This window comes from Equus quagga, chromosome 5 (genome assembly GCF_021613505.1).
Source record: "Equus quagga isolate Etosha38 chromosome 5, UCLA_HA_Equagga_1.0, whole genome shotgun sequence".
NCBI lineage: Eukaryota > Metazoa > Chordata > Mammalia > Perissodactyla > Equidae > Equus > Equus quagga.
In genome coordinates this window covers 21,341,582-21,366,815 of record NC_060271.1, presented here as the reverse complement: position 1 = coordinate 21,366,815, position 25,234 = coordinate 21,341,582, and the positions used below count along the sequence as shown (strand labels likewise).

Here is a 25,234-nt window from a genome sequence, read left to right as displayed (position 1 = left end):
TTTCTAATTAATCTTTATTAAAGAAAACTGCTTATAAAGGGAGAGCCAAGTCATCATGGAAATTGGTTTAAGAGAAAAAGTAAACTGATTATGTCTCTACCTATGGGGAAATTTTCTTTTTTAGGCACCAAAAAATATTTTAAATGATTCCCACTGTGTTCTAGCATGGGGGGACTATGAAAAATGATGACAGTGTATCTAAAAGGGTATGATCAGTTAATTAGAAATAGAACATGCGAAATTGGGCTGTGGAGGAAATAAGCAAAAGGAAGGATAATAGCAGGACCATTCATACTTCTTAGAAATTTAGTAATCTACCAGAAAGCAGTTTTCCCCTGGACTCGGAAGCAGTGAACAGCTGTAAATGATCACCTAACCAGTTCTTGCTTATGAATTTGGTGAGCATTCCTCCAGAAAAAAATAGACTAAAAACAAACAAAAAACACCTCACCTCAGTAACCTTGTATGCTGCATTATGTAATAATGATAGTAAATTTATATTGTTTGGAGTGTACTGTGTCTGTTTGCAAATATACATGCACATTAAACTTTTTCATTTTTTATAATGTCTTAATAGCAATTATGAGTTTATTTTTTATATTAATTTTTCTATTGTGATGTTTATATTTATTGGCAATTTGTGTGCAACTTTTATATTTTGCTTAGATGTTGGTTTTAAGGTATTTTATTTTTATAGATATTTCTAGTGTTTCCTCTTTCTTTGTAATATTAGCAAAGATTAAGATGGAATGTTAATATACCCACCAAACTACTAGTTCCATAAAGTCTAGAGTTTGGATTTTTACCAATAAACCATTAACACTATTTTCTAACTTAGAATATTTAATGTTGTTTATATAGTGGGCATTAAAGACAGTCTTTAGATAGATTTCTAAATGTGGAGGGGAGGTGGGGCTTTTCTGTAAGTTAGATTTCTTTCCCTTAAGTAGCAAACTAACACTAACAAATTGGATTTATTTTACCTGATCTGCAGTTCTGGGACAACTTACCAAATAAATGAGTGGTACATTTCTTTTTTTAACTTCAGCTACATTCGAAACTGCTGAAATGGTCACATCATCCAGCATTAGGATTCTGATACCATTTTTATAGACCTGGAAAACAAATAGCAAATGATCCAGAAGTCACTGATAATTGACTTTGAAATGGGATTTTCCCCCATAATTATATTATGTGGAAAATTAGCTACCCTCATCTTTTCTCCAGCATACTTTTAAAGTTGATTCAACCCTGAGTATCAGTAACGAAACAGAGTTTAAGTGGCTAGGTAGAGCCAGGGATAAAGAATGATTAAAATAATATTTAAGTTAATTAAAAATTCAAATAATAATTGATGAATGTAAATTAATTGAAAGGCAATGAAAAGTATGATTACAGAATATTCATTTCAAACATATATGGTCACTCCAGTTTCCTAGTGAATAGATCAAGATTGCTTATATTGGCACACTTTTTATAAAGGTATGTGGAAAAAGTGAATTCTCTTAAGCAGATAAAATATTTCCATTTTATTTTTACACTGAATTTGCTTGGTAGGCCATTTTTCTGTTAGAAATTAAACGATAAACTTTATCTCGTTCTCTGGGTTTTAAATTCTAAGTTATCAAGGCTCAGTGTATGACATTTTGCTGTACTGTGATCTATTCTTCCACTAAGAGGGCTAAATGAAAAAGCTTCAAGTAATTATCATTGGGAAAAAGTTATTTTTATATCATGTAAAATTTTACAACTTACAGTGAATCAGCATGTGATTTCATATAGACATTGGCCATATCATTTCTTTCTGCATTTTTGCCAGATACAGTAATTTTTTTTTAATATACTATTCTGAGCTACTTCCTTCACCCTCACATGAAGTATTAATTGAAGATTGGTACTATGATTATAGGAATTTGTTGCTGCCAAATATGTTTCAAGCAGTCAGATATATTTTTGTTGCAAGCATATGCCCCCCTCAAGGATACTTATCGTGGTTATATCTTTATTAGTTTTATTCATTATGTTTCAACACTATCCTAGATTGAGAGGCATATAATCCTTGTAGACAAACATTTTTAAGGCAGCCTCAAGTAGAAATAGTCCTTTATTTTCTTTTTTTCCTCCTGAAAGCTTATAGGAACCTGACACATAGAGCTTCTTTTGCTTTTTTAACCGGTTGGCCCCATAAATCAAGGTACCTAGCATCAGTACTGAATTACCACAGTGAAGTACTTGGTGACTTGTTCATATTTATAGTCCACCTCCTAAGAAAGAAATGTTTCTACAGTAAGTAATAGTTCATCCCAAAAAAGAACTGTCATGAACAGTCTTACATGAATAGAAAACAGATGGGAGTGTTGGTCATTAGAACTTTGCTTTATTTTGGTTTTATTATTTCCAAAAATTAACTATGCACATCTGTAATTTTATATTTGGAGTTTAAGAGGCTGTGCCAGAGACTAGAGAAGGAGATTACACTCTGGTATTTAATGCCTAAAACTTTCCATCTTTATTTACCTCATGGCTTTAGTTGGAAGGACAAACAAAAATCCTTCATTTGGCCCTTTAATAATATTTTTAGAACCAAAGAAGGAAAGACTCTCTACAAAAAATGTTGCAGATGTGACTCTATCTTTATTATAAGAACCTATAGAAACAGGAGGTCTTTGTAAAGAAACAGATCAGTGGGATTGCAATAAGGGTATGTAGTGAGGGGGGAAATGAGGAAAAGATTTCTTTGCTGGATCCTTGGACAGAAACCTTAACAATTGTTTACTGTTTATCTGGTTCTCACAACCCCGTGGTAAAAGCGGGACTGTCGCTGTTTGAACCTACAGAAGAGGCCTCAGAAGAGCGCCTCCGTGAACTAAGCTTACTTTATGTTGGTGTGCAGACCTAGAGCTCGATCTGTTCCTGGTAAATTGGAGAAGTCTTGGAAATTGCTTCTGAATGACAATAAAGAGATTAAATGAAGTATGTATCCTTAAATAGAGCCATGGCATTGCCATCAACATGGCTTCTCCAACTTTTCCCTTTACATAGAAAACACCAACCAGAGCCTTTGCAGACAAGGTAGTCTTTCCTGTAAAAAGAAAATGTTTTTGGTGAAAGATTTGGAAAAAACACTGGTAGGTTGTAATGAAGGAGGAATTTTGCCTAACATAGACAGTCCAACCAGGTTAATGGATACAGTTTGGTCCCAGGGAGTTTAACAAGAGGAAGCTTTTGTTCTGGTAGCAACAGACTTGGATCTCCATTGGTAATTAACTGTGAAGATCTCCCTGTTTCACAGAAAGAGAAGGATCTCATAGTATTGATGATGACCCTGCACATGTGCACAAAACCAGAAACAGCAAGCACTGACCGAAATCTGCTAATAGTTTGACCCTACAAGATTCTTAAAAAGTTTTCTAGGAGCTTTCTCATCTCTTAGCCCAGGGTACAACCCCTTTCTCCTCTTTAAAAAAGAAAAGGAAGAAAAGAGGAAGGATTTAGAGGCAGTTTACATAGACTTCTACTATGAGTAAATAATAGTCTTTAAAATAGTTGGGGAAGGAAGATCACATGCCACAAGTTATATCTTGATTGAGAGACTATTTGAGCCCTTTTTTCATGTTTAGATTCTAAAGTTTTTCCTTTGACATACCATGCTTTGATTTACTTGAGGGCTGTCACTCTGTTTTGTGATATAATCAGTGTCTCATGCATTTATGAATCATGCAGTTCTCTCCCCACCCCCATACACACACACACACACACACACACACACACACACACACAGTTAAGGGGGAGGGATAAAACAAGAAAAATAGAATGAGAATCATTAGAATGCAACTTTAGTTAATACAGATGGAAAGAAATCCTAACCCGATTAAATGAGAATTGAGATTGAACATGTTAATGCTGCAGGTATTATCTCTAGCTATAGAGTGATAATGTGAACAGACTGAATATCTGAAATATGATGTTATAGCAAAGTGATGAGAAAATTACTCTTGAAAGTAATGTTCCAACCTCTGCAAGAGAGACCCCTATCTTCTTAAAATTAATATAGCTTCTGGTTTTAATGAATCAGACTCTGATTTAAACTTTAAAAGGTTTGTGACTTTTATTCTGACATGTCTTCTTAAATATAAAAGTTGTATTGAATGAACACTTAGACTATTCTTTCCTCTTAATTTACATATTGATTTTCTCCTACTTCAGTTATGTAGATCTCTCACATATGTCTCGATATATGCAAAATTCTATATAAAATTTTTTTTAACCCATTTCCTAGTCAAACTTGAGCTGTAGAGGAGAAGGCATGGGTGTTTTCAAGTGCAGGAACTTTTAGAGGATCACAACTGGAAAACAGCCACTGAGAACTGTTGCCTTTGGGAGTAGAAAGAGCTCTAACCAGGAGCCAGAACCTTGGAATTCAATCAGAGCTCTACCACTAATTTGCTCTGCGTCCTTAGGCAATTTCCTTAATCTCTCTGTGCCTACCTTGTCAAATGGTAGTGATAATACCTGCCCTCACCTACCTCACACAATTGTTGTAAGAATAGGATAATGTTTGTGACAGTGCTTGAGTTCTCCACAAGAAAAGCTATTCAGAAGTTCAAGATAATGGAGTCTTGTTGTATGAAGGGTTCAGTTCCAGTTTGCCTCTATGAAAATATCTTTAATTATCGAAGAGCATTTTATCAAACAGGTATAAGAGAAACTCAGGCCTTTTCACGGTATGGTGTTCACTTACAAATGGATCCTGTTCTGTTTCTCCCCTGTCAGATAGCCAGCACACAGGCTGAATTTTTCTTTATAATAATCCTTGGCAAAACTGTAACTTCAAAAACCAAACTCCTTTTAGCGGTGCTATGGCAGCTGCGATTGTATTTTGAGTTAGATTAATGTGAAACCATCAGATAATCAGACATTAACTTGCCTTTCGCCTTCAGGTGTTTTTGCTACATGTGGCATCAGAAGCTGTTGTACAACCAGATAGTTAAGCCCTTTGTTTCTTGGCATATTTTTGTTACCTTTTTTTGGAGTTAGGTTAGGGGGTTAGGTTTTTAAGAAGGAAAGTGTGCTTATTTCTCTCATCACTTTGCAGAGTTGAACCTTGCTTTCCAATCACCACGTACCTGTAAACGTTAAAATATGGTAAAAGTTTTTCATTTTAATTCAATTCTGAGCATCTGCAGGTGATATCAGGAAGCCTCGTGGTGTCTGACCCAGTTTCCTTCATGGTTGGTGGGCAGAACCTGACATTTCGACAGGCTTACCCATTTATATGGGGGGAAGGGGCTCCTCTTTCTAGGAAATAACAAAGGGCACATCGCCACAGGTTGTGTAGGCAATGCCTTGTCACAACAGACAAGTTTGTTTTTTTGTTTTTGTTTTAAGAAAAAAGGATGCGTTTTAGGTATACAGGGTATGGATGCATTCAGTGTTTATTTTTTCTCTCTGTAGATGCTGACCTCCCTTTTTTGCAGGCAGTTGGGCTCTTCCAACTCATCACTAACATAGTGGTATCTGTCTTAGTTTTATAGGCTAATGAGAATTGCAAGTACTGAAAGTGAAAAGTTGGAGAGATTCATGCTTGGAAAAATGAACAAAAAATCCACCTTGCTGAGTGAGATAACTAAGAACATTGATATATCAGGAATACTTTTAAACAATTTTTGCTGTAATGTGTAGCTTTAATGTCTCTTTTGAGTTATGGACCCATAAAAGTATTACTGTATCTTGTGAATAAAGATCATTCTTGTGGACTAGTATATGGATGCATTCATAGGCTGTGGGAAGCAGTGGTGTGTGTGGGGGTTGTGTGTATAAAGATTCTATGTTTATAACACTGTGTGTATTACATAAGTTTATACAGAAAAAATGTTTCTTTAGTGTTTTAGGGACTAAAATTGTAATATAACCATTCCAGCGTAATCTGACCACTCACTCTAGAGAACATTTATATTACACACCAATGCACACCCCTGAAGCGTTGCTAACTGCTCCCACTTTAGATAATTGCTGCTTTCTTTTTAACCCTAAGTAATGGAGGAGGAAACAGCACTCTTTAAAGGGGCTTTTCTGAACAGTAAAATGTAAATACAGGACATGTGGGAAGGGTGGGGCCACCTGCACATGTCTTGCAGATGGACAAATAGCCTTTTCAATTTTCCTTTTCAACCATCTTGACCGTGTGTGCCTATTTGTATTGCAGATGTGAACTATTTTTGGGGCTTGATATCAGTATGTTTTGAAACTGAATTGTTACAAATAAAATCAGAGTAACCTCTTTCTCCATCCTCCCTTTCCACACCAACTATTCTTGCCAAATATTTCTACTGACACCAAGTTTGAGCATGGTAAAGTGATGGACTCAGACCTCCTTCCTCATCTTCCCTACCTGTCTTAAACCTGGCCTGGCCTTATATTTTTTGTTGGCTTTTCATAAGTAAGAACAATTTACTGTAGTAATTTAAGGACTGCAGAATTTCAAAATCTGTATCTATAAGCCTTCCTTTGTTAATATTTGGTTACACAGTAACATCAGTTAAAACAGTGGAATGAGTCTGAGTTTGTAATATGCTATAGGACCAGATAAGATCTTGAAGGATACTAAACTTGACTGCCACATTTTATTAAGAGGAAATTGGAACTTTACGTGGTGGGGGTGGGAGCAAGTCTGTGATGATATATATGTAGTCACTGTATAATTCGAAACACCAAATGCTGAATCCTATCACTGTGTACTTAGGGGCCAGGCTTTGGATTTGATTGTCATTTTAATTCCTTGAAGACTATGTAATTATGATGAGCAGAGGCAAATAAAGTTTTTAAACAAAAGTGCTTTTTTTCGGTATTTAAAGTTTAGTAGTAAATTTTCTACTTTCAGTTAAATTATCTTCAAAAAAATTACTACAAAAAACTTAGGGTTGAGATCAAGAAGCTTGAAGAAGCCGCTTTTTAAGCAGTTCAGTCACTTACAATGTTTTATGTTAAAGAAGTTGTCATAATTCTTTCTGAGCCAAACTGTCACTAGAATGTCCTGTGACAGAACCACTCTTCTTTTTTCTGCCATTCTGCATATTGGAAGCGTTCTATGTTGTATTTGTTTTCAATCCTTGATTTAAAAAAATAATTAATGGTTTTAGCGTTGCTTAGCTTCAGTTTGAAGTGTAACTTTCACTAATAACTGCAATAAAAAGGAAAGCTTTGCTCCAAACTTTCTATTTTGTGCTCATCATTACAGCTCTTCAGGCTTAGGTAAAGGGAGCCAGTGTGATGCACTGGAAAGAATTTAGGCTTTAAGAGTTATGAAGCCCTGGGTTAAAATCTGGATTGCATAACACTCTGGACAAGTTCCTTGATGCTTGTAAATCTCAGGTTCCTCCACTGTGAGAAGATGATAATAGGACTGTTGGGAAATAATGAGATAATATATGGAAGGTACCTAATAATGCTGGGCATGTGGATGGAGCTCAGGTTTTAAAGAGGTTCTTCACGGGGCCGGCCCCATGGCTGAATGGTTAAGTTTATGCGTTCTGCTTCAGTGGCCCAGGGTTTCACTGGTTCGGATCCTGGGCGTGGACCTATCATCACTCGTCAAGCCATGCTGAAGCTGTGTCCCACATAGCACAACCAGAAGGACCTACAATTAGAATATACAACTATGTACTGCAGGGCTTTGGGGAGAAGAAAAGAAAAATAGGTTCTCCCCCCCACCACCCACATCCATTTTCCCTTAAATAAAAGACATTGGGTGGAGTGGAAAGAGGAGGAGGAGGCAAGAAGCCAGGCTTACAAACTCTGCCAGGTGGTGAAAGAATTTTAGAACACGTAGGAAAAAAAGAAACCAAAATGAACTGGGGGAATCTTCACAGGCCCAGAAGTGGATACGCAGCCCAGGTATGATATGCAAGAAAACACTGGACTAAAATTTTGGAAACCAGCTCTCAACTGTCAGAACTGTATAATTTCAGGTATGTCACTTCTCTTCATTTTTTATAATTGAATTTTTTGGACTAAAATCAGAGGTCTCAAGTTGGCAAGCCAATTTTGGCCTGCAAATAATTTTTGTTTGGTGTTTAAGTGACTAACATTTAAGAAATCAGAAGATCTCACATAAAAATCCAGATTTTGTCTTCTCTTGAAAAGTGAGGAGATTCGGCAACTTCATGGTATCCCGTCTTGCATTCCTTCCCGGGTGCCATCAGAGGAAACTCCATAGTGGTCGCCCCTTTTGAAGGGGGCAGCCTCTCCACAGCCCGTAGCACTCTTTGCCCAGCCTGCACAAGCATTTTTTCTTTGCCGTCGCTGGACTCGAACCCTAGTGTGAGGTGAGGCCTCCGACCAATACAGCAATCCCTCAGAGGACATGCTCCTTACCTGGGGCTAGCTCACTACTTTGAAGCAGTCCAGCCTAGATATTAAAAAAAAGTCCCTTCATAATTCCCATCCACCCTATTTATGTTCTCCAAAACATCATAGAATGAAGTCCAATCCCTTCTTGCTATTATCTATACCCCCGCCCCAGTCTTCCAGCCACTTGTCCCCAGACGCTGTACAACCCGTAACAGTATAATTTGTATTCTTGAAAGTTCTTGTTACACTAAAGAAGCACTAGTTAGCCTATTAGGGTTGGTTGGTTTTTAAAAAACTATACAGTATGTGTCAATTGATAAGTTTGACAAATTGACTCTAATGTCAGTCTTTGCCTAGTAACTACACTGAAACAGAAAAATTCAAAAAACATCAATAATTATACCCAAATTCATACAGTTAAATGGGGGAAATATGTGTAACAGTGACACTAAGGCCATGCCCTGAAAAATCACAGAGGCTGTAGGGCAGATAATTGTAATACCAGAAAAGCACCGTGTCATCTAAGCAGACCGTCGTCAGCCTATCGCTCTGATTAATAAGACGCGTTAGACTGGACAGAACAAATCACCGGTTACATTAGAGCTCAACTGCTTGAAACTGCCTTCAGAGAAAAGAGTGCTCACAACACTACACTTAAGCATACAGAAATGTGGCAGTCTAAGAAACTCGTAGGTGTTGTGCTTTGTATTTTTTTGGAGGAGGGCCATACATCTTGAAGTCTAAGTTTTCATGGTCTCCATGTTCAGTTGCCTGGAGACCTGCATCCTTTGCAGATGCTTTTAGGAAATTAATTAGGTTAATCTGTCAATGCCAGGAAAGGGTGTGATCATTTTTACAATATTTGATGTTTTCACCATAAAGGAGACTGAAATCTTTGTGTCTGTAGAAAGAAGATGATCCTTTTTCTGTCTCCTGTCATTTTCGTTACCTCTGCCATTTCCACAGTCTATAAAGACCTTTGCAATGCCTTTATAAAGCAGCATTTTTCTCTATTAAAATATTTTCCTTTATGAATAATACTTGGGTTCAAAACTTATTTGTAATTATAAACAAGACAGACACATTAGTGGCTTAAGATTACAAAGCCTAATATGATGTCTGATTCTCAGCTAAAACAAGACATTAACAGACTTTTGTGCTAAGTGATTTTAGAAATAGCCCAATTCAAAAATACTTGACACTGCTAAGTGTACAATATTAGTCTTTCTTTACTATAACATTCTTGCTAAATAGAATTTACACATTCTGTTGCAAAAACCAAAACCAGAACATAGAAATAGATTTGACGCTGCACCAGACAGGATTTCAATCACTACTATCATTCAGATGGTTTTCACTTGTATTTTATACAAATGTAAAATTAAGGTTGTTTAACCACCTATATATTTTGCTTTGTGGGTTTAATTTTTATAACTTATTTTTGTACTTCTATACAGATTTTCCATTATGAAAGTTTGCCATCTGTGGAATCCCCTTGAATAGAAGGGTTTTTTTAATTGAGGTGCCATCTAAACCTTTAATTAAAAAGTATTACTATTGTCTACGTTAAGGCCCTTTAGATATTAATTTGACAATCTGCCCAAAAGTATAACACTTTGCTTTGAATGCAGCAAAGCTATTTTCCATTCATTTTAGCTGAGAAACTTTTCTTCCTTACACAAGATGAGTGGGCTTTGAAGATAAGAAGGGCAAATCAAGTGGGGAAAAAATTTCTTTCAGCCTCCAGGACACATCATCTGCCACTGTGCACTTAAAGCAGCCGTCACTTCTCCCTGAGTCATGTGCTGTGTGAATGACTCAGCCTCGCCTGAGGCTCGACCCCGAGCATCTCCACCTGAAATTATTTGGCCTGAGACAAGTGCAAGACCACCAGAAAAGTAAGCTGGATCAAAGGCCAGAGTCGAGCAGTTTCCTCTCGAGTAACATACAAACAAAAAGTGTCTAAAGTGAGGGAGGTCAGCTATCCCACCCACTCTGTGTTTAAAAAAAAAATTGTAATTTACTCTGGGGCAGTTATACCCAACTCCCGTGGCAAACAACTCATATGAAACCTCCAAGTCTCCCACTGTTGCTTTGGGGAGGGTCAGGTGGCTGTAAATAGCCAACCCAGTCCCAATTGAGAGCAGAAATCTTCTGATGTCACACTAAATTGTTGTTGCTCAAAAAACATTTTCACAATCACAGTTCTCACATTTGTAAATAGCAACTTCCAGAGGGAAGGCCAGGGTTTGATTTAATAGTAAACCGCAATTTCAATCTTTGCCAAGCACGGTAATAAACTGTTTAGGACTTAACTGTCACTATCTACGTAGGACAGAAAGAAGATAAAGGGGGAAAAAAGTCTTCCAATCTGTGTCTTGTTTTTCCACTTAAGAGGGAAGAAAGGCTGAAATTGAATAACTTTTAAGATGTTCAGTTTCACATTTCTGCATATTGGAAATAACTTGATATTTTGGCCTGCTCCTAAACAGAAAAGAGTGAATGAAATTATTCATCTTCTGAGTTGTCTTTATATCTATTGTTCTCTTAGATTTAAATAGGAAATGACCTCAAGTCAACACCAAAGTAGGAACTACTATTTTGTTAGAGATTGGCCGCTTGAAAGAAAAATAAGATAATTTATCTGAAATCTTTCCAGATAAAAAGTGGTTACCAGTCATGGAGAAATTATAATCCAGTATTCAGGGAGTTTGTAGTATGTCCAACAGTCAAGAAGCATGGTAGCATATTGCAGTAGGAAAGACATGGGAGATGCAGTGCCAAGTAGGACTACATTTGCCTCTAGGCATTGGAAGTACGCTCTAGAGAAAGATACTTAGGCTTCAGAGGACAACACACAAAGCAGGCTGAACAAATATACGCCTCTAGGAAAGGCAAGACACTTAGTTTCAGTAGCTAGATGCAGGGTTACCTTCCTAAGACGCTATTTTCCATAGGAGAATAAGATCAGCTGACCAAGGATTAACTAAAGTACTTTTAAACATTGTTCTAATTCGAGAAAACTTCTACTCTCTGAGGATTTTAATCATTGGGGTTCACTAAGTTAGGTAGTTTGTGACATTTACGGGAAGGAAAAAATGAGACGAACAGGGAAGATACACACCATAAGACTTCACAGATTCTGAGAGAAAATGGCTTGTTACTGCCGAGGCACCTCATGTCTCCTTTGGCCAAGTCTCAGTCACTTAAAAAGTTGAGCTCAGAGGGCCGGCCCGGTGGCACAGCATTAAGTTTGCACGTTCCGCTTCAGCGACCCAGGGTTCGCTGGTTCGGATCCCGGCTGCGGACATGGCACTGCTTGGCACACCATGCTGTGGTAGGCGTCCCACGTATAAAGTAGAGGAAGATGGGCATGGATATTAGCTCAGGGTCAGTCTTCCTCAGCAAAAAGAGGAGGATTGGCGGTAGTTAGCTCAGGGCTAATCTTCAAAAAAAAAAAAAAAAAAATGAGTTCACATTCTTCTGTTTCACATTTTTAACAATTTCTTGCTTCATTGTCTGTATCTCTAGGATTCTTTTGAATCCATGAGAATGCCGAATGGATCCTCATGTTCTTTAACTCTGAAGAAAGAACTCAGCCAACTAAAGAATACTATAACTAGACACATGCCAGTCATGCCCATTATCTTCCTCTCTATAATGTTCACACAAGATATGGCAGCTTTATCTAAGAGCACGATTCCCAGGAGAATGTGTGTATTAAACAGAAATGATGGACATTTCTGCTACAAACCAAGAGTAACTCACTCCATGGATATAACGTATGCATCCTGTGTGAGGATTCCTTTGAGCATATGGGGCTCTGTTTTTACAAGTCCACATTTGAGCAGATGTCATCATGATCACAAAACACAGAGCTAAAACTGCCCACAAATTTATGTTAAAAATAAATTTCCTATTCTATTTCAGTAAATACACAACTTTACCAAGGAAAGCCAAAAATATCCCCAATTTGAAGGGCCCATGATAATCTGTAGGCTGTCCGATTCTGTTGACCTTCCTTATCTCAGTTTCCTCAGCTACCCATTTGGCCATTTGCTCAGCTACGAAACCTCCTTCTTCCAAATGATAAACGTGATCTGACGTAAATTCCCTCTTAGCAGAAAAGTGGAGGAAATTTGGAGGAAAACTGACATCAACTGGAGTGCTTGAAAGGCCTCAGGGCTTTCATCATAATCCAGCATAGCAAAAACGCCTTAATAGTGAACGCACTGGGGGGTCGCCAGGAATTTGCCAAGATCTGAAATTCTTCAGCAGCACGTTTGCATGTTACACATGATCTAAACTTCTGGAGAGTAGTAAACATCACAATAATAGGGTAGTTTCTTGGTGTTTCTAGTACAAAATGATAGAATACGGCATCACATTATTACTCTGATTTTCTTGGTCCAATCCATCAGCTGTCTGACCTTTTCTGCTATCTTCTTCCCTTGGCCAGGATGTGCGGGAACCTCAGGAGTCATGAACACCACAGCCACCACCACAACCAGAGATATTCGCCAAAGCCCCACCGTTTGGTCATACTTGTTTACTTCTTTCTGTTTCAAAATGTTTCAAAACATTTTATAGCCAAAATGTGATCATTTCTTCCAGCAATCAATTTGTCCAAGACCTGTTTTTTTGTCTTCTTTAATCCTAGTAAGAGCTGTCACAAATTTCCATGCATGTCTGGCTTACGAGCCATATCTTCGAGTTTATAAAATACTCTGTGGAAAAAAATATATTCTGTGATCGAGGAAGTCTGGGAAACGTTCTAGCCTCAGTCTTTCTGCAAGGCTCCAGACTTGCATTTCTAACTGCCTACTGATCAGCACCTGGATCCATCACAAGCACCTCAAACTTCTCAAAACCCAACCCCTTACCTACCCTCTGTGAAGGATGACACCATCCCTCCAATCACTGGGGTTTCAAAACTGAGGCCTCTTTGGACTCCTCTCTTTCCCTCAACCATCAAACCTGAGCTTGACCTCTCCGGTAGACTGCCTGAGTTTGGATCCAGGCTCTACCAGTTAGTTATGCGACCCTGGGTTCATTCCTCACTTCTCTGTGCCTCAGTTTCCTCGCCTGTAAGATGAACGCGGTAACAGCACCCACCTCCTAGGATCCTTCTGCACAGCCTGCAGAAGAGGACCGGGCCGGAGCGTTGGGGACAGCATCCCTGCCCTCCTCTCGATTTCCAGCGCCACCACTAGAGGCAGTGTGGAGTCGTAAGAGAGAGAATGTGTATCTGGGGATCAGACGCCTGAATTTCCATTCCTGCCTTTTAGCAAAGGCGGTCTCTTTAGTTACCTGCGAACAGGGGGATAATGCCTATCTCACCTATTAATTATGAACATTCAGTGTCAACACTTCCCAAGGCCTGGAACAGTACTGGCACGGTTGAATTATTTTTCCTTCTCTTTTTTAAAGAAATGGTTGGATTTTTGGCATCGCTTCTAACCCGCAGTTACCTCTCCCACGGATGTGCCTTCTGCAAATAAATACGATTATCATTCCTTCTGTGCAGTCAAACCGAGGGTTGAAACCGTTGGGCAAGACGGGATCCAAAGAACGTGTGTAAATAAGGTTAAATATATACACGCTTCTGGAACGATACTTGCTGGGGAGTGAGCCTGAGCGGGAGAGTACTTTTTCTATGTACTGTACGTGTTTTTTATCCTGTCGATGAATAACTTTGATCCAAAGAAAAACGTTTAACGTGTGAACGAAGTGAGCGCGGTATCCTGGTGCCCTCCTCCTCGCGCCCCTCCGCAGCCCCGGCCCCGCAGCCGCCTCTTTCCTGCCGCGAAGGCCTCGTGCCCGCCGCCGCCGGTCGGCCCGCGGCTGCCAAGCTAAACAAGAGGGCGGTGGCGACGGCGCGGCCGGCGGGAGCCTAGCAACCGGGGCGCTCGCAGAGCAGCCGGCGAGGGAGGCGGAGGCGCGAGCCGGGAAGGAGGTGAGAGGCCGAGGGAGCGGGGCCGCCGGGGGGCTCACACCCAGGGCCGCCTCCCCCTTCCCTCTCCTTCCTCTGCGCCAGCGCCGGGGTATTATTTTAAACCGAAGATGACTACCCCGGGGAGGGGAGGGGAGGAGTTCGGCTGGGAACTAGACGGGCCCCAGCTCCTCCCAGTGGGCCCCTCACACGCCCGCTCCTCCTCCTCCGACAGAGGGCGGAGAGAGGGAGCGTGACGGCCAGACGGGGAAAGGGCCAGCGTCCCCACCCCAGCCCCACCCCCGGTCCCCAGTGCCAACCCGCCTGCCCTGCAAAACTAGCCCGTCCTTTCTGGATGGAGAACAGGGCTCCTTCTCTCAGGCTCCTCTCGGGTCCTGGCCCAAAGCTGCCGCAGAGAAAGAAGAGAAAGCCCCACAGGACTTGGTTGCTGGAAGTGGGGGTGGAAACTGGATTAAAGCGATTTTTCCTGCTAACTCCCCCTCCGCCAGCCCCACTAAGCACTGCACACACACACACACACACACACCCCTAAGGGACTCCATTATCCCGTTGTGTCACCTGCTCCAGGAGCTGCAGCGTCCAAGAGTTAGTGTCTGTGGACGCACGGGTGGGAGGAAACTCAGTTAATGCCTCACACGGAGTTGAGTGAAGCCAGGGCTGTTCCCTAGCAGGCTTCTTGCAGGACGAGGCTTGAAGCAAAATGGACAGAAGGAGGTCCTTCAGAGGGGGCTTTTGATCTAGGAGAGGACATCCTGAACGTTCTCCTGTAGCCTTGTTTTCCCTCTCCAGGAGACGTGGGTGTCTTGGAACAGGACCTGGGGGTTCGGACCCTTCCTCCCCTGCCCCCTGCACCATGACCACGCTGAGCGTCAAGCCCAGTCAACGCTACCGGTTGCCAGACTGGCACACCAACAGCTACCTGTTGTCCACTAATGCTGAGCGGCAGCGAGATGCTTCACACCAGATCCGCCAGGAGGCCCGGGTCCTCCGCAATGAGACCACCAACCAGGTTGGGAGCAGGAGCCCAGTTGGGTGGGCTCAGGGATAACCCCCAACCCAAACACCCTCTTTATCTGGCTCTGTCTCTTCCAGACCATTTGGGATGAACATGACAATAGGACTCGACTGGCAGAGAGGATTGATACTGTCAACCGATGGAAAGAGATGCTGGACAAATGTCTGATGGATTTAGACGCTGAGATCGATGCCCTGACACAGGCAGGCAGCCAGGGCAGGGTGCCAGGAGACCCTGCTGCAAGGATCCCCCCGCCCTCCCCACTTCAGGCTTGGGGAACCCTTGATGGGGGTATTTGGTGGCATGTCCATCTGAGTCACTCACGGGCCCCTCTGCTAAAGTGGGGATGAGAGCTGCTTCCCAGTGGACGGCCCCTCCAGCCTCCTGTGCCCTCTCTTCTCTAGATGAGAGAGTCAGCAGAGCAAAGCCTGCAGGCCAAGAACCTGCCTCTGGATGTGGCGATTGAGTGCCTGACCCTGCGGGACAGTCGTCGTGACATTGATGTGGTGAAGGACCCGGTAGAAGAAGAGCTGCACAAAGAGGTGGAGGTCATTGATGCCACCAAGAAGGCCTTGCAACAGAAGATTAGCCAGGCCTTTGAGAAGCTCTGGTAAGGGGGAGATGTGTCATTCGCATGTTCACCTGCACCTGAGGACTCTCTTAAACGTGGAACACTTGTGTGGTGGGTAATAGTAACTGGCTCCCAGGCTGCCTTCTGCCCCTGCTGTGCCCATTGGCAGAAACCACCAACTGATTGTAGCACTCTTTCCACCACCTGGACGGGGTCTCAGAATACTTCTCATGACCCTACTCTAGGGAGCCATTGTTAATTGACTGGAAGCATGAGAAATGACACCCGTTTGCCACCACCCTGGACTGTGCCTTATTTGTGAGCGTGTATGTGAGCTGTGTGAGTGTAGCTACATACGTGTGCCACCGTGGGTGTGCACAAGCACTTGGGTGTCATAATTTTGTCCATGGGGAGTTCATCCAGGTGTGCTGGTCTTTGTCTCAGCTGTAGCAGCAGCTCCACTGTCACCCCAGCCTCCTCATCCCTCAGCGTCCTTCCAGTACAATGGGGGCTGAGTCCTGAGGCCTTGGAGGGGTGGTTCCTGATCGAGATTGTTCCTTCCCCAGCCTCCTGCAGGAAGTCCGACAGCAGCTCAACTCTGACCATAGGGGCAAAATGGAGACATTGGACATTGACAGAGGCTGCCTCTCTCTCAACCTCAAGTCCCCAAACATCTCTCTGAAGGTTGATCCCACACGTGTCCCCAATGGGTAAGAAGAGTGTTTCAATCAGTCTCTCCTCCTCCTCTCCTAGGCTATACTCTTATGACCCCAGTATTTCCTGTCACCTGCAGCTCCTCCACACTCAAGCAGTGGGATGACTTCAGTCAGTTTAACAAGAACCGAGCAGAGGCCGAGATGAAAGGGGCCATAGAGCTGAGGGAGGCCATCGTGCTAACTATCGCCGAGGTGACTGACCGCTCCACCCGTTCCGCTCTTCCTTATCTTTTGTTCCCTGTTGGCCATGTGGCATCCCATCCCCTCACTGGAGCGATATCCTCAGATGGCCATGAGCTTCCACCCTCCCCTTGCCCTGCCTCCTTCCTGTCCTTCAGACAAACAATCAACTCGAAGCCCAGAGGGTTGCAACAGAATTTGCCTTCAGGAAGCGGCTGCGGGAGATGGAGAAAGTGTACAGTGAGCTCAAGTGGCAAGAGAAGAATGTGAGTCTTCTCTGTTCAGACCCCTGGGGCCTGGACTTCCTGCTGTGGGATGAGGAGCCTGAGGCCCTGCCAGGAAAGCCTGAACTGAGCGCACCCTGGTGGGTTCAGCTGGTGGAGACTGGTCACTCTGTCCCCTGCAGACCTTGGAAGAGATCGCCGAGCTGCAGGAGGACATCCGGCACCTGGAGGAGGATCTGCGCAGAAAGTTACTGAACCTGAAGCTATGCCATACCCGGCTAGAGTCCAGAAGCTACCGTCCCAATGTGGAACTCTGCCGGGACCAGGTTCGAGGGTACCCAGTGGGGCACGGGTCCCTGCTAAGGTGTCCTTGGGGTCACTCCCCAGTACATATTCCTGGCAGAGCAGGGGTGCTGGCGTAGGGCAGCACCCAGGCCCGTGGGCTAAAGGATAGTATGGTTGACCTGGGTCTCCCAACCCGCCCCTCTGCCTGCAGGCACAGTACGGCCTCACTGACGAGGTTCACCAGTTAGAGGCAACCATCGCTGCCCTGAAGCAGAAGCTGGCACAAGCACAGTAGGTTTGGGGAGTGGGCAGGAGGGGCAGAGAGACACCTCCCACCCACAGGGCCTCTTGCCCCCTGCTGGCTTCCTTGCTCTCTTCCTGACTGAAGGCCTCGCAGTTCAGCCCTAACCTCCCAGCCCCGTGCAGGGGTGGTGAGTTGATAACGCCTCCTCCCCAGGGACGCTCTGGATGCCCTGTACAAGCACCTGGCCCGGCTGCAGGCTGACATCGCCTGCAAGGCCAACTCCATGCTGTTGGACACCAAGTGCATGGACACCCGTCGGAAGCTGACTGTGCCTGCTGAGAAGTTTGTGCCTGAGGTGGACACCTTCACCCGTACCACAAATCGCACCCTGAGTCCACTCAAAAGCTGCCAGCTGGAGCTGGCCTAGCCTGGGGGCAGCGGGAGAAGGGGAAGGTTAGGCGGAAAATGGAAGAGGGAGGTGGGCAGAGAGAATGAATCTAATAAAGGTTGGGGTTCTCAGTCCAGACCGTTCTCTGCTACCCCTGCACACAGCTGGCAGGGAGGGGTCGGGTTCTGGGCCCTCCTGTGTAGGGAGGAGCAAAGATGGGAAATGTCATTCCCCAAGCTTCGTGTTCCAAATCCACCTCCTTCTCTGCCTTCTCCTCAGGAAACCCCTCTCTGGGCTAGGCCAGCACCCCCAGGGCTCTAGCAGCGTTACCTCTGACCAGCTCTGCCCCAGCTGGACCCTTGCCTGCCCTCTTGATGCCTAAGCAAGGCCCAGAGGGGGCTAAGATCACAGTGGAGGGGCTTGAGGGTGGGGGCCCAAGCCTGGGCCGGAGCCAAGAGGGAGGGCTGCCCTGGGAGGGCTCAGGGTGCTGGAGCACAAGGTGAGGCTTCATAAAGTCAGGCCTTGGGGGCAGTGGCCTGAAGGGCAGGGCTGCCGTGGTCCGATGGTCTGGTGCAGCGTCCACCCCTCGAGGACACTTTCGTGGCCGTCCCCCTCGGTTGGGACGCCATTTACAGGTGTGGAGAATGGGAGCTGAAAGCAGAGGCCTCGCCCAACCGAACCAGAGCAGCGGGACCAGCGCGGGTCACATGCCGGCGGGAGCTGCGACTCCGGGCCGTGGAGGGGAGCTGTGTGCAAGGGGCAGCGCCGAGACTCCGGGCCGCCGGGGGGCGCTATGTGCGAGGACAGCCGCCGAAACCCCGGGCCGCGGCGGGGGCGCTGTGGGCGGGGCCGGCGCCGAGACTCCGGGCCGCGGGGGGGCGCTGTGGGCTGGGGGAAAGCGGCGCGTGGGGCGCGCGACGGACGCACCGGAAGTGGCGACGGGTCCGCGGGGATGGCGGCGGTGGCAGCGATGACGGCGGCGGGCTTTGGAGGGGCTGGGCCGGCCCGCTCCCTCTCCCGCTTCCGAGGCTGCCTGGCCGGCGCCCTGCTCGGGGACTGCGTGGGCGCCATCTACGAGGCGTACGACCCCGTCAGCCTGACGTCAGTCCTGCGTCACGTCCAGAGCCTGGAGCCGGACCCGGGCTCGCCGGGGAGCGCGCGGACAGGTGGGCGGGGCCGGGCGCACGTGGGACGCGGGGGCCGGGGGAGCTAGGGGCCCGCGACCACCAGAGGCGTGTGGTGGGAGTTGAGGCTGCCGAGGGCAGCAGGGGCCAGGTCTGGCTGACCCGCAGGCACCTCGGACCCAGAGACTCGAAATCCATCGCCACTGTTCTCGCCTCGAGCATTCCCCAACTCCGGGCCTGGCAACGGCATCCTGTCACCCGTGCCCGCCACGCCCAGATTGTGCCTAGCGCAATGTATACACCGCTGCCGATTTCACCTGTCCTACCCGGTTCTCTGAATCAGTGCCCCGCCAGTCCATTCTCCACACAGCGGGGAGTGCTCTTCTCAAAGCGTAGATCCGATCGCGGCCTCCCCGCGTGAAACTGCAGTGATTTTCCAGTGCGCTTAGGCTAGAGCCAAATTCCTTCACGTGTCCCACCTGGCGGGCCCTTGCGCGTCTCCAGTTTCATCTTATACCACTCGTGGCCCTGCTTCCTGCGCTTCAGTTCCTTTCACATCGTGCTGCTGGCCCAGGCCTTTGGCTGTGCTGTCCCCTGCCTGTAAAGCACTGTCCCCTCCGCGTCTCCCTCCCCTGTGCAGCCAGTTCATCCCCCAGATCAGCGCAGTGTCACTTCTGAGGCCAAGCAGAGGATGAGCCCTTTTGGAGATCATGTGGGATAGGAAGGAAAAGGGGCCATGCTCGGGACCCTGGAGGAGGACAGGGCGCTCGAGAAGGAAACGGTTTGGTAGGAGGGGCGGGGGGTGGGGGGGGGGGGGGGGGTCTGAACAAAAACCCAAGAAAAGCATTTCAAGATGAAGACGCTGGTCACTGGCGTCATGCTACAGAGAGGTTAAGTAAGGGGAAGTCTGGATTTAGAAAAGCATTTTCAGTAGAAAGTTGAAGCCTGGAAGTCAGGTTTCAGTGGGTTTAGGAGGAAATGAGGAAGTAGCTTTGGTGTGAAGGGAAGGAGAGAGAGGGGCTGTGGCTGAGGGGAAGGCAGGATGGAGGGATGGTTTTAATTTCTTTTTTTGGTTTGATGTTAAGATGAGGAGAAAACATTTTAGGCTGAGAGGTGTTTTAGAACCCTCTGGACGCAAGTGGCAGAAAAGTCCGGAACTGGGTCTGGCTTCAAGCAGAGCTGACTCCAGGGGCTCAAGCCGTCTCCTCAAGACTCAGTTCCCCTCCTGGCTCCATCTGCATTCTTCCGGGTGGGCTTCACTCACTCCGGCAGACCCTTCCTATGGGCTGGCCCCCAGCAGCTCCCAGCTCAGCGCTCCAGCAGGGGAACAGTTTCTCTGTGTAGTAGTCCCAAATCGAGTCTCACTGTCCTGGCTGAGGTCACCTGTCCATCCGTGAACAAGGGAGTGGGCCGTGCTATTTGGGTAGGCTGGAGGTGGCATTAACTTCACGTGGGCTGAGAATGGGAGAGAAGTGCTTCGCTGGGGGAAAGCAGGGCACAGGGAGCAAACGCAGAGAGGGTGGGTGCCGCCCCACCACAGAGGGAGAAGCTGAGGATGCAGGAGAGGAGACAAAGGAAGAACACGGTCTCCAGGGCCGTGGGCTGGGGCTGGACTGGAAGAGAGTGCGCCCTCCGAGGGGAGGCTGGAGAGTGCAGCTGTGGACGAGGTGTCTGTCCGCCTCTCCTCCCAGTGAAGTAGGGGTGGGGGCTTCCTCACAGGGACAGTGGGGAGAAGGTGGCGGTGGGGCTGGGGATACACGGAGAGGGGGCGGCATGGTGGGTGTGAGGAATGGGAAACCAGGCTCCCTAGGGAGTGTGCTTCCTCCTCTCGAACCGTCCCTTCCTTCAAATCGAACCAAGTCTCTGTCCCCAGCAGCCGGCTTAGAGCCTCGTCGAGGGCCACCGCATAGCCAGTCGTGCCGTGTTGGAAGTGCTAGAGCAGCACTTCGGGCGCCCAGCCTGCGTCCTGAGGGCGTGTGGGGGAGCAGTGGGGTGGAAGCCGGCTGAGGAGGGAGGGCTTCGAGCGCCAAGGCCGTGAATTTGGGCCTCAGCCTGAAGGCAGCAGCCAGCCATTTTGAGCAGGAGAGTGAGATGAGGAAAGTAATAGTCTCCTCTTGGGAAGAATTTTCTGGCTGCACATATAGGCTGGGTTGGAGAATGGGGAATATGCAGGACATGTGAGAGGCCCAGAGCAGGTCGTTTTAAGTCTGGAGCTGCAGTGATGGCAGCCAGCAGTGGGGGAAGGTTTTCCTTCAGAAAGGAGCAGGATGTGGCAACTGACTCAGAATAAAGAATGGCTGAAAACCCCAAGGCCTAGAGCCCAGGAAACTGGATGGGAGCGAGAGGCTGACCTCAGGCATTCCAGAAATAGTAAATAAAAGGAATGAGCGGGAGGCCACAGCCGCCAGCCTCGAGCCCTGCAGCTCGCTCTCCCCCGCCCTGTCCCTGCAGAAACATTGTACTACACAGATGACACAGCCATGGCCAGAGCACTGGTGCAGTCCCTGCTGGCCAAGGAGGCCTTCGACGAGGTGGACATGGCTCACAGGTGAGGGGTTGTCCTGGGGTGAAGCAAACCAAGTGGGTAGCGTTACTGCACTTGACCAGAGCGATGGTGTCCTGCATGCCGGGACCCCCACCCTCAGCGGCACGTGTGTCTAAGGCTGCTGCAGCTTCCCAAGCTAGAAGTGACAGCACTGCTGCTACAGGCTCCTTAGGTCCCCAAGGCTTCCTCTTTTCCCAAACCAGCCAGACTTCTTCTCTCCCAACCCTGACAGCCATCTTTTAAACCCTAACCCCGTCTTCCTTCTCTCCCCTAGATTTGCTCAGGAGTACAAGAAAGAACCTGACCGGGGTTACGGTGCTGGAGTAATCACTGTCTTCAAGAAGCTCCTGAGCCCCAAGTGTCATGATGTCTACGAGCCCGCGCGGGCCCAGTTTAACGGGAAAGGCTCCTACGGCAACGGGGGTGCTATGCGCGTGGCCGGCATCTCCCTGGCCTATAGCAGTGTCCAGGATGTACAGAAGGTAGTCCAGGCGGGCTGGCTTCTGGACTCTCCCTCCCTCCCTCCCCCTCTGCTCTGGGTTCTGTGACAGTAGGTCTTTTTGCCTCCACTGCCTTCGCCCTAGTATGCCCGGCTCTCGGCCCAGCTGACACACGCCTCCTCCCTGGGGTACAATGGTGCCATCCTGCAGGCCCTGGCTGTGCACCTAGCTTTGCAGGGTGAGTCGTCCAGTGGGTACTTCCTCCAGCAACTCCTGGGCCACATGGAAGAGCTGGAGAGTGATGCCCAGTCCGCCTCGGATGCCAGGGAGTGAGTATGTGGGAGGGAGACAGGCTGGAAGCGTGTGTGAGTGTGTATGCCTGGTGGGGTGGGGGCCTCTGGCCTTGCCACAGGCTGAAACCTTCCTTCTTTAATTGCAGACTCGAGGGAGGGTGGGGAGAGCCCCGTGCCCTGGCTGTGCTTCACGGCTCTCGGCCGCGGAGAACAGCATGACCGGCTCACACCCAGCCCAGGCCCACTTCTTGTCAGGGCACCTGTGCCTGGGTGTCAGCCTGACCACATCCCCCCCTCACCCTCCCACACAGCCCTTCCCCCTGCCTGGCGTCTCCACCCTGCTGGCTCCGACCTCCCTGAAATCTCACCCCTGACCCACAGGTTGGGCATGGAGGAGCGTCCGTACTCCAGCCGACTGAAGAAGATTGGAGAGCTTCTCGAGCAGGACTCGGTGACCAGAGAGGAGGTGGTGTCTGAGCTAGGTGGGTGGTCCCCCCACCCCCGTCAGCCTTCAGGGGCAGCCTTGGGCTTAGGGGTGGGAGGGGAGCATGGAGTCCCACCTGCCATCACATTTGTGCCCGGGGCTGCTGTGCCGGCAGAGCCAGGTCTGTAGAGTCCTTGGGGTCGTGCGTACAGTGCCTTCTTGCTCTCGGGCCACAGCACCTTCAGCCTTATGTATAAATGTCCCCAGAAATGGCAGCTGGCCACTAGTCCTTACAGCTAACGTTGAGAACTGGTGTTTGTTTACACAGCGTTATTACTGCATTCTGGGCCTGTGCAGAATGCTTTACCTCTGTGGTCTCATTTCCCCCTCACAGCCGCCCTGTGAGTTACTAACTTGATTCACTCTCTACATGGGGAGGCGAATCCCAGGTATGGGCCCCTTAGCCGTGAGGGCACTTTCCCAGTCACACAGCCAGTAGGGAGGGGAGCAGGGTTTGAACCAGATGGTCTAACTCTAGAGCCTGTGACCTTTATCACAGCCCAGCCTGAAATTGAGAGTGTTCACTCGTGGCAGGAAGCCTGGAGATCTGGGGGGTCAAGTTCCATAATCTGGTTCCCCACAGGGAATGGCATTGCTGCCTTTGAATCCGTGCCCACCGCCATCTACTGCTTCCTGCGCTGCATGGAGCCCGACCCTGAGATCCCCGCCGCCTTCAACAGCCTCCAAAGGACTCTCATCTATTCCATCTCGCTTGGTGGGGACACAGACACCATTGCCACCATGGCCGGGGCCATTGCTGGTGCCTACTATGGGATGGAACAAGTGCCGGAGAGCTGGCAGCAAAGCTGTGAGGGCTATGAGGAGACAGACATCCTGGCCCAGACCCTGCACCGGGTCTTCCAGAAGAGTCTGTGAGGGCCACAGCTGCTGGGGCTCCGCCATGTCCAGCGGGACCTCCTGCAGGCAGATTGGAAACCCTAAGGTTCCTCAAGTGTGGCTCCCTGCCTCAGACTTCCTGCAGTGTGGGCGGACTGCCCCACTGGGGCGGGGGTCTCTTTGGAGAGGTCATTGGAACGCCGTGTGAGGGACTCCTAGTGCTGCATTTCTGGCTGGTGGCAGAGCCTGGGACACTCCCAGCTCCTCAGTCAGACGTGAGTGACCAGGGTGGGTTCGATTTTGGAGGGGTACTCGTGGCATTTTTCTTTATCCAGGACTTGGGATTGGGGGAGGTGGAAATGATCTGCAGTAGCATCTTTTCTCCTTGTTGGGATTTATCCAGTTTGCCAGAAAGCCTGTCTTTGACTGGGCAAGGCCCCAAAGAGCAAGATTATATGGATCAAGAAGACAGACATTTGAATCTAGCTGATCTAGATACACACCCGGCCCTTGGCTGCCATGGGCTTGTTAACAGCTTCCAGTGGAAGTCACACAGCAATAAACAGTTTCTGGTAAATCCCACCACTGGTTCCTATGTTTTTCCTCTGCCCAGAATGGATTCTTCCCCCCCGACCTTCTGTGCCTAGTGCCCCTCTGTCTGGGCTGCACGCTCCTAGGAGCCAGGAACGCAAGGCGATGAGCTGCTCGGTTGTCGGGCAGATTCCCCCAGTTCTTCCAGCCGGCTGCGTTGTTCAGCCAGGAAGGGCAGAGCAGGCATGGTTTGGTGCTCTTTCCTGTTGGAGATCACACAGAGTGGCCCAGGCAGTGGGCAGGAACAAGCCAGACTTTCCTGCTCTCGGAGCCTGCTTTCTTCATAGGCTGTTCCCCAGATAGGACCAGGCCCTGCTGCGCCAGGAACGGGAACCCTGGAGGAGGATGCAGAGGGCACCTCCTATCATGGGACTGCTGATCTTTGGGTGAGGGTGCCACAGCATCTCTGGTGCCCTGGATGTACAGAAGGCTGTGCCTCATGCTGCATCACAGGCCCCAGTCACAGGCCTTGCCCCACTAGGAAGTTTTGTAAGCCATCCATTTCAAAGAAAGGGAAATTGAAAGCGAGGGGCCGCCTCCCCTCCAACTTCAGGGATGTTCTCTGAGCATCCTTCCAGCCTCTGCAGAGAGAAGCATGTCCAGCTGTGCTGCTGGCCTGAGGTGTCAGGACTGTTGAGCCGGTCTGCTTTCAGCTAAGATGGGGTTCTGCCAGGCTGGGGCAAACCACAGGGCTTTTCAGGTCATGGACTGGTCTCAGGTCTGCCATCTTGATCCCCAGAGCCAGGGATGGAGCCCTAGCTGCTGAGCATGGCAGGCTGTGGGGCAGGTGCCTTCTGCCCAGGACAGCTCCCCCAGCCCTGCCTTCAGCCTTAGGCCTGGCACTAGCACTGCCTACAGGAGCAAAGATTCATGATTTCATTCATAATTTGTATCAGATGTTGAAACTTGGCCCTTGGGATCCTGAGCCAGCTGTCATGCTCCACTACCCCTGAGAGCTCGCAGGAATGTTCCAGGGAAGCTTGACCCATCTGCCC

At 47.7% G+C, this 25,234-nt stretch overlaps 2 protein-coding genes across 3 annotated transcripts; both read left to right on the top strand.

Moving 5' to 3' along the window:
* The first annotated feature begins 14,249 nt into the window (after positions 1-14,249).
* Positions 14,250-18,013, top strand: TEKT2 (tektin 2). Of its 2 annotated transcripts, none has more exons than XM_046662187.1 (10): positions 14,250-14,305; positions 15,092-15,311; positions 15,395-15,520; positions 15,722-15,927; positions 16,455-16,598; positions 16,682-16,796; positions 16,943-17,050; positions 17,191-17,334; positions 17,505-17,584; positions 17,751-18,013. In XM_046662187.1, exons 2-10 carry the CDS (start codon positions 15,156-15,158, stop codon positions 17,962-17,964), a joined length of 1,293 nt encoding a protein of 430 aa, XP_046518143.1. In that variant the 5' UTR covers positions 14,250-14,305; positions 15,092-15,155; the 3' UTR covers positions 17,965-18,013. The 2 variants fall into 2 exon arrangements, with proteins under 2 accessions (XP_046518143.1, XP_046518142.1); XM_046662186.1 differs by lacking the exon at positions 14,250-14,305 and adding an exon at positions 14,648-14,725.
* Positions 18,014-18,857: 844 nt separating this feature from the next.
* On the top strand, positions 18,858-24,230 carry ADPRS (ADP-ribosylserine hydrolase). Its single transcript, XM_046662188.1, has 6 exons — positions 18,858-19,091; positions 21,501-21,597; positions 21,869-22,076; positions 22,179-22,363; positions 22,709-22,809; positions 23,395-24,230. The coding sequence occupies exons 1-6, from the start codon at positions 18,878-18,880 to the stop codon at positions 23,685-23,687; spliced, it is 1,098 nt and encodes a 365-aa protein (XP_046518144.1). The 5' UTR covers positions 18,858-18,877; the 3' UTR covers positions 23,688-24,230.
* The last annotated feature ends 1,004 nt before the right edge of the window (positions 24,231-25,234 follow it).

Bases quoted from the DNA above. Each gene is read 5' to 3' on its own strand.
- TEKT2 (XM_046662187.1), top strand. From the start codon at position 15,156: ATGACCACGCTGAGCGTCAAGCCCAGTCAACGCTACCGGTTGCCAGAC. The intron at 16,797-16,942 runs GTGACTGACCGC...CCTGTCCTTCAG, and splicing joins TCGTGCTAACTATCGCCGAG to ACAAACAATCAACTCGAAGC. The intron at 17,051-17,190 runs GTGAGTCTTCTC...TGTCCCCTGCAG, and splicing joins TCAAGTGGCAAGAGAAGAAT to ACCTTGGAAGAGATCGCCGA.
- ADPRS (XM_046662188.1), top strand. From the start codon at position 18,878: ATGGCGGCGGTGGCAGCGATGACGGCGGCGGGCTTTGGAGGGGCTGGG. The intron at 19,092-21,500 runs GTGGGCGGGGCC...CTGTCCCTGCAG, and splicing joins GCCGGGGAGCGCGCGGACAG to AAACATTGTACTACACAGAT. The intron at 21,598-21,868 runs GTGAGGGGTTGT...TCTCTCCCCTAG, and splicing joins GAGGTGGACATGGCTCACAG to ATTTGCTCAGGAGTACAAGA.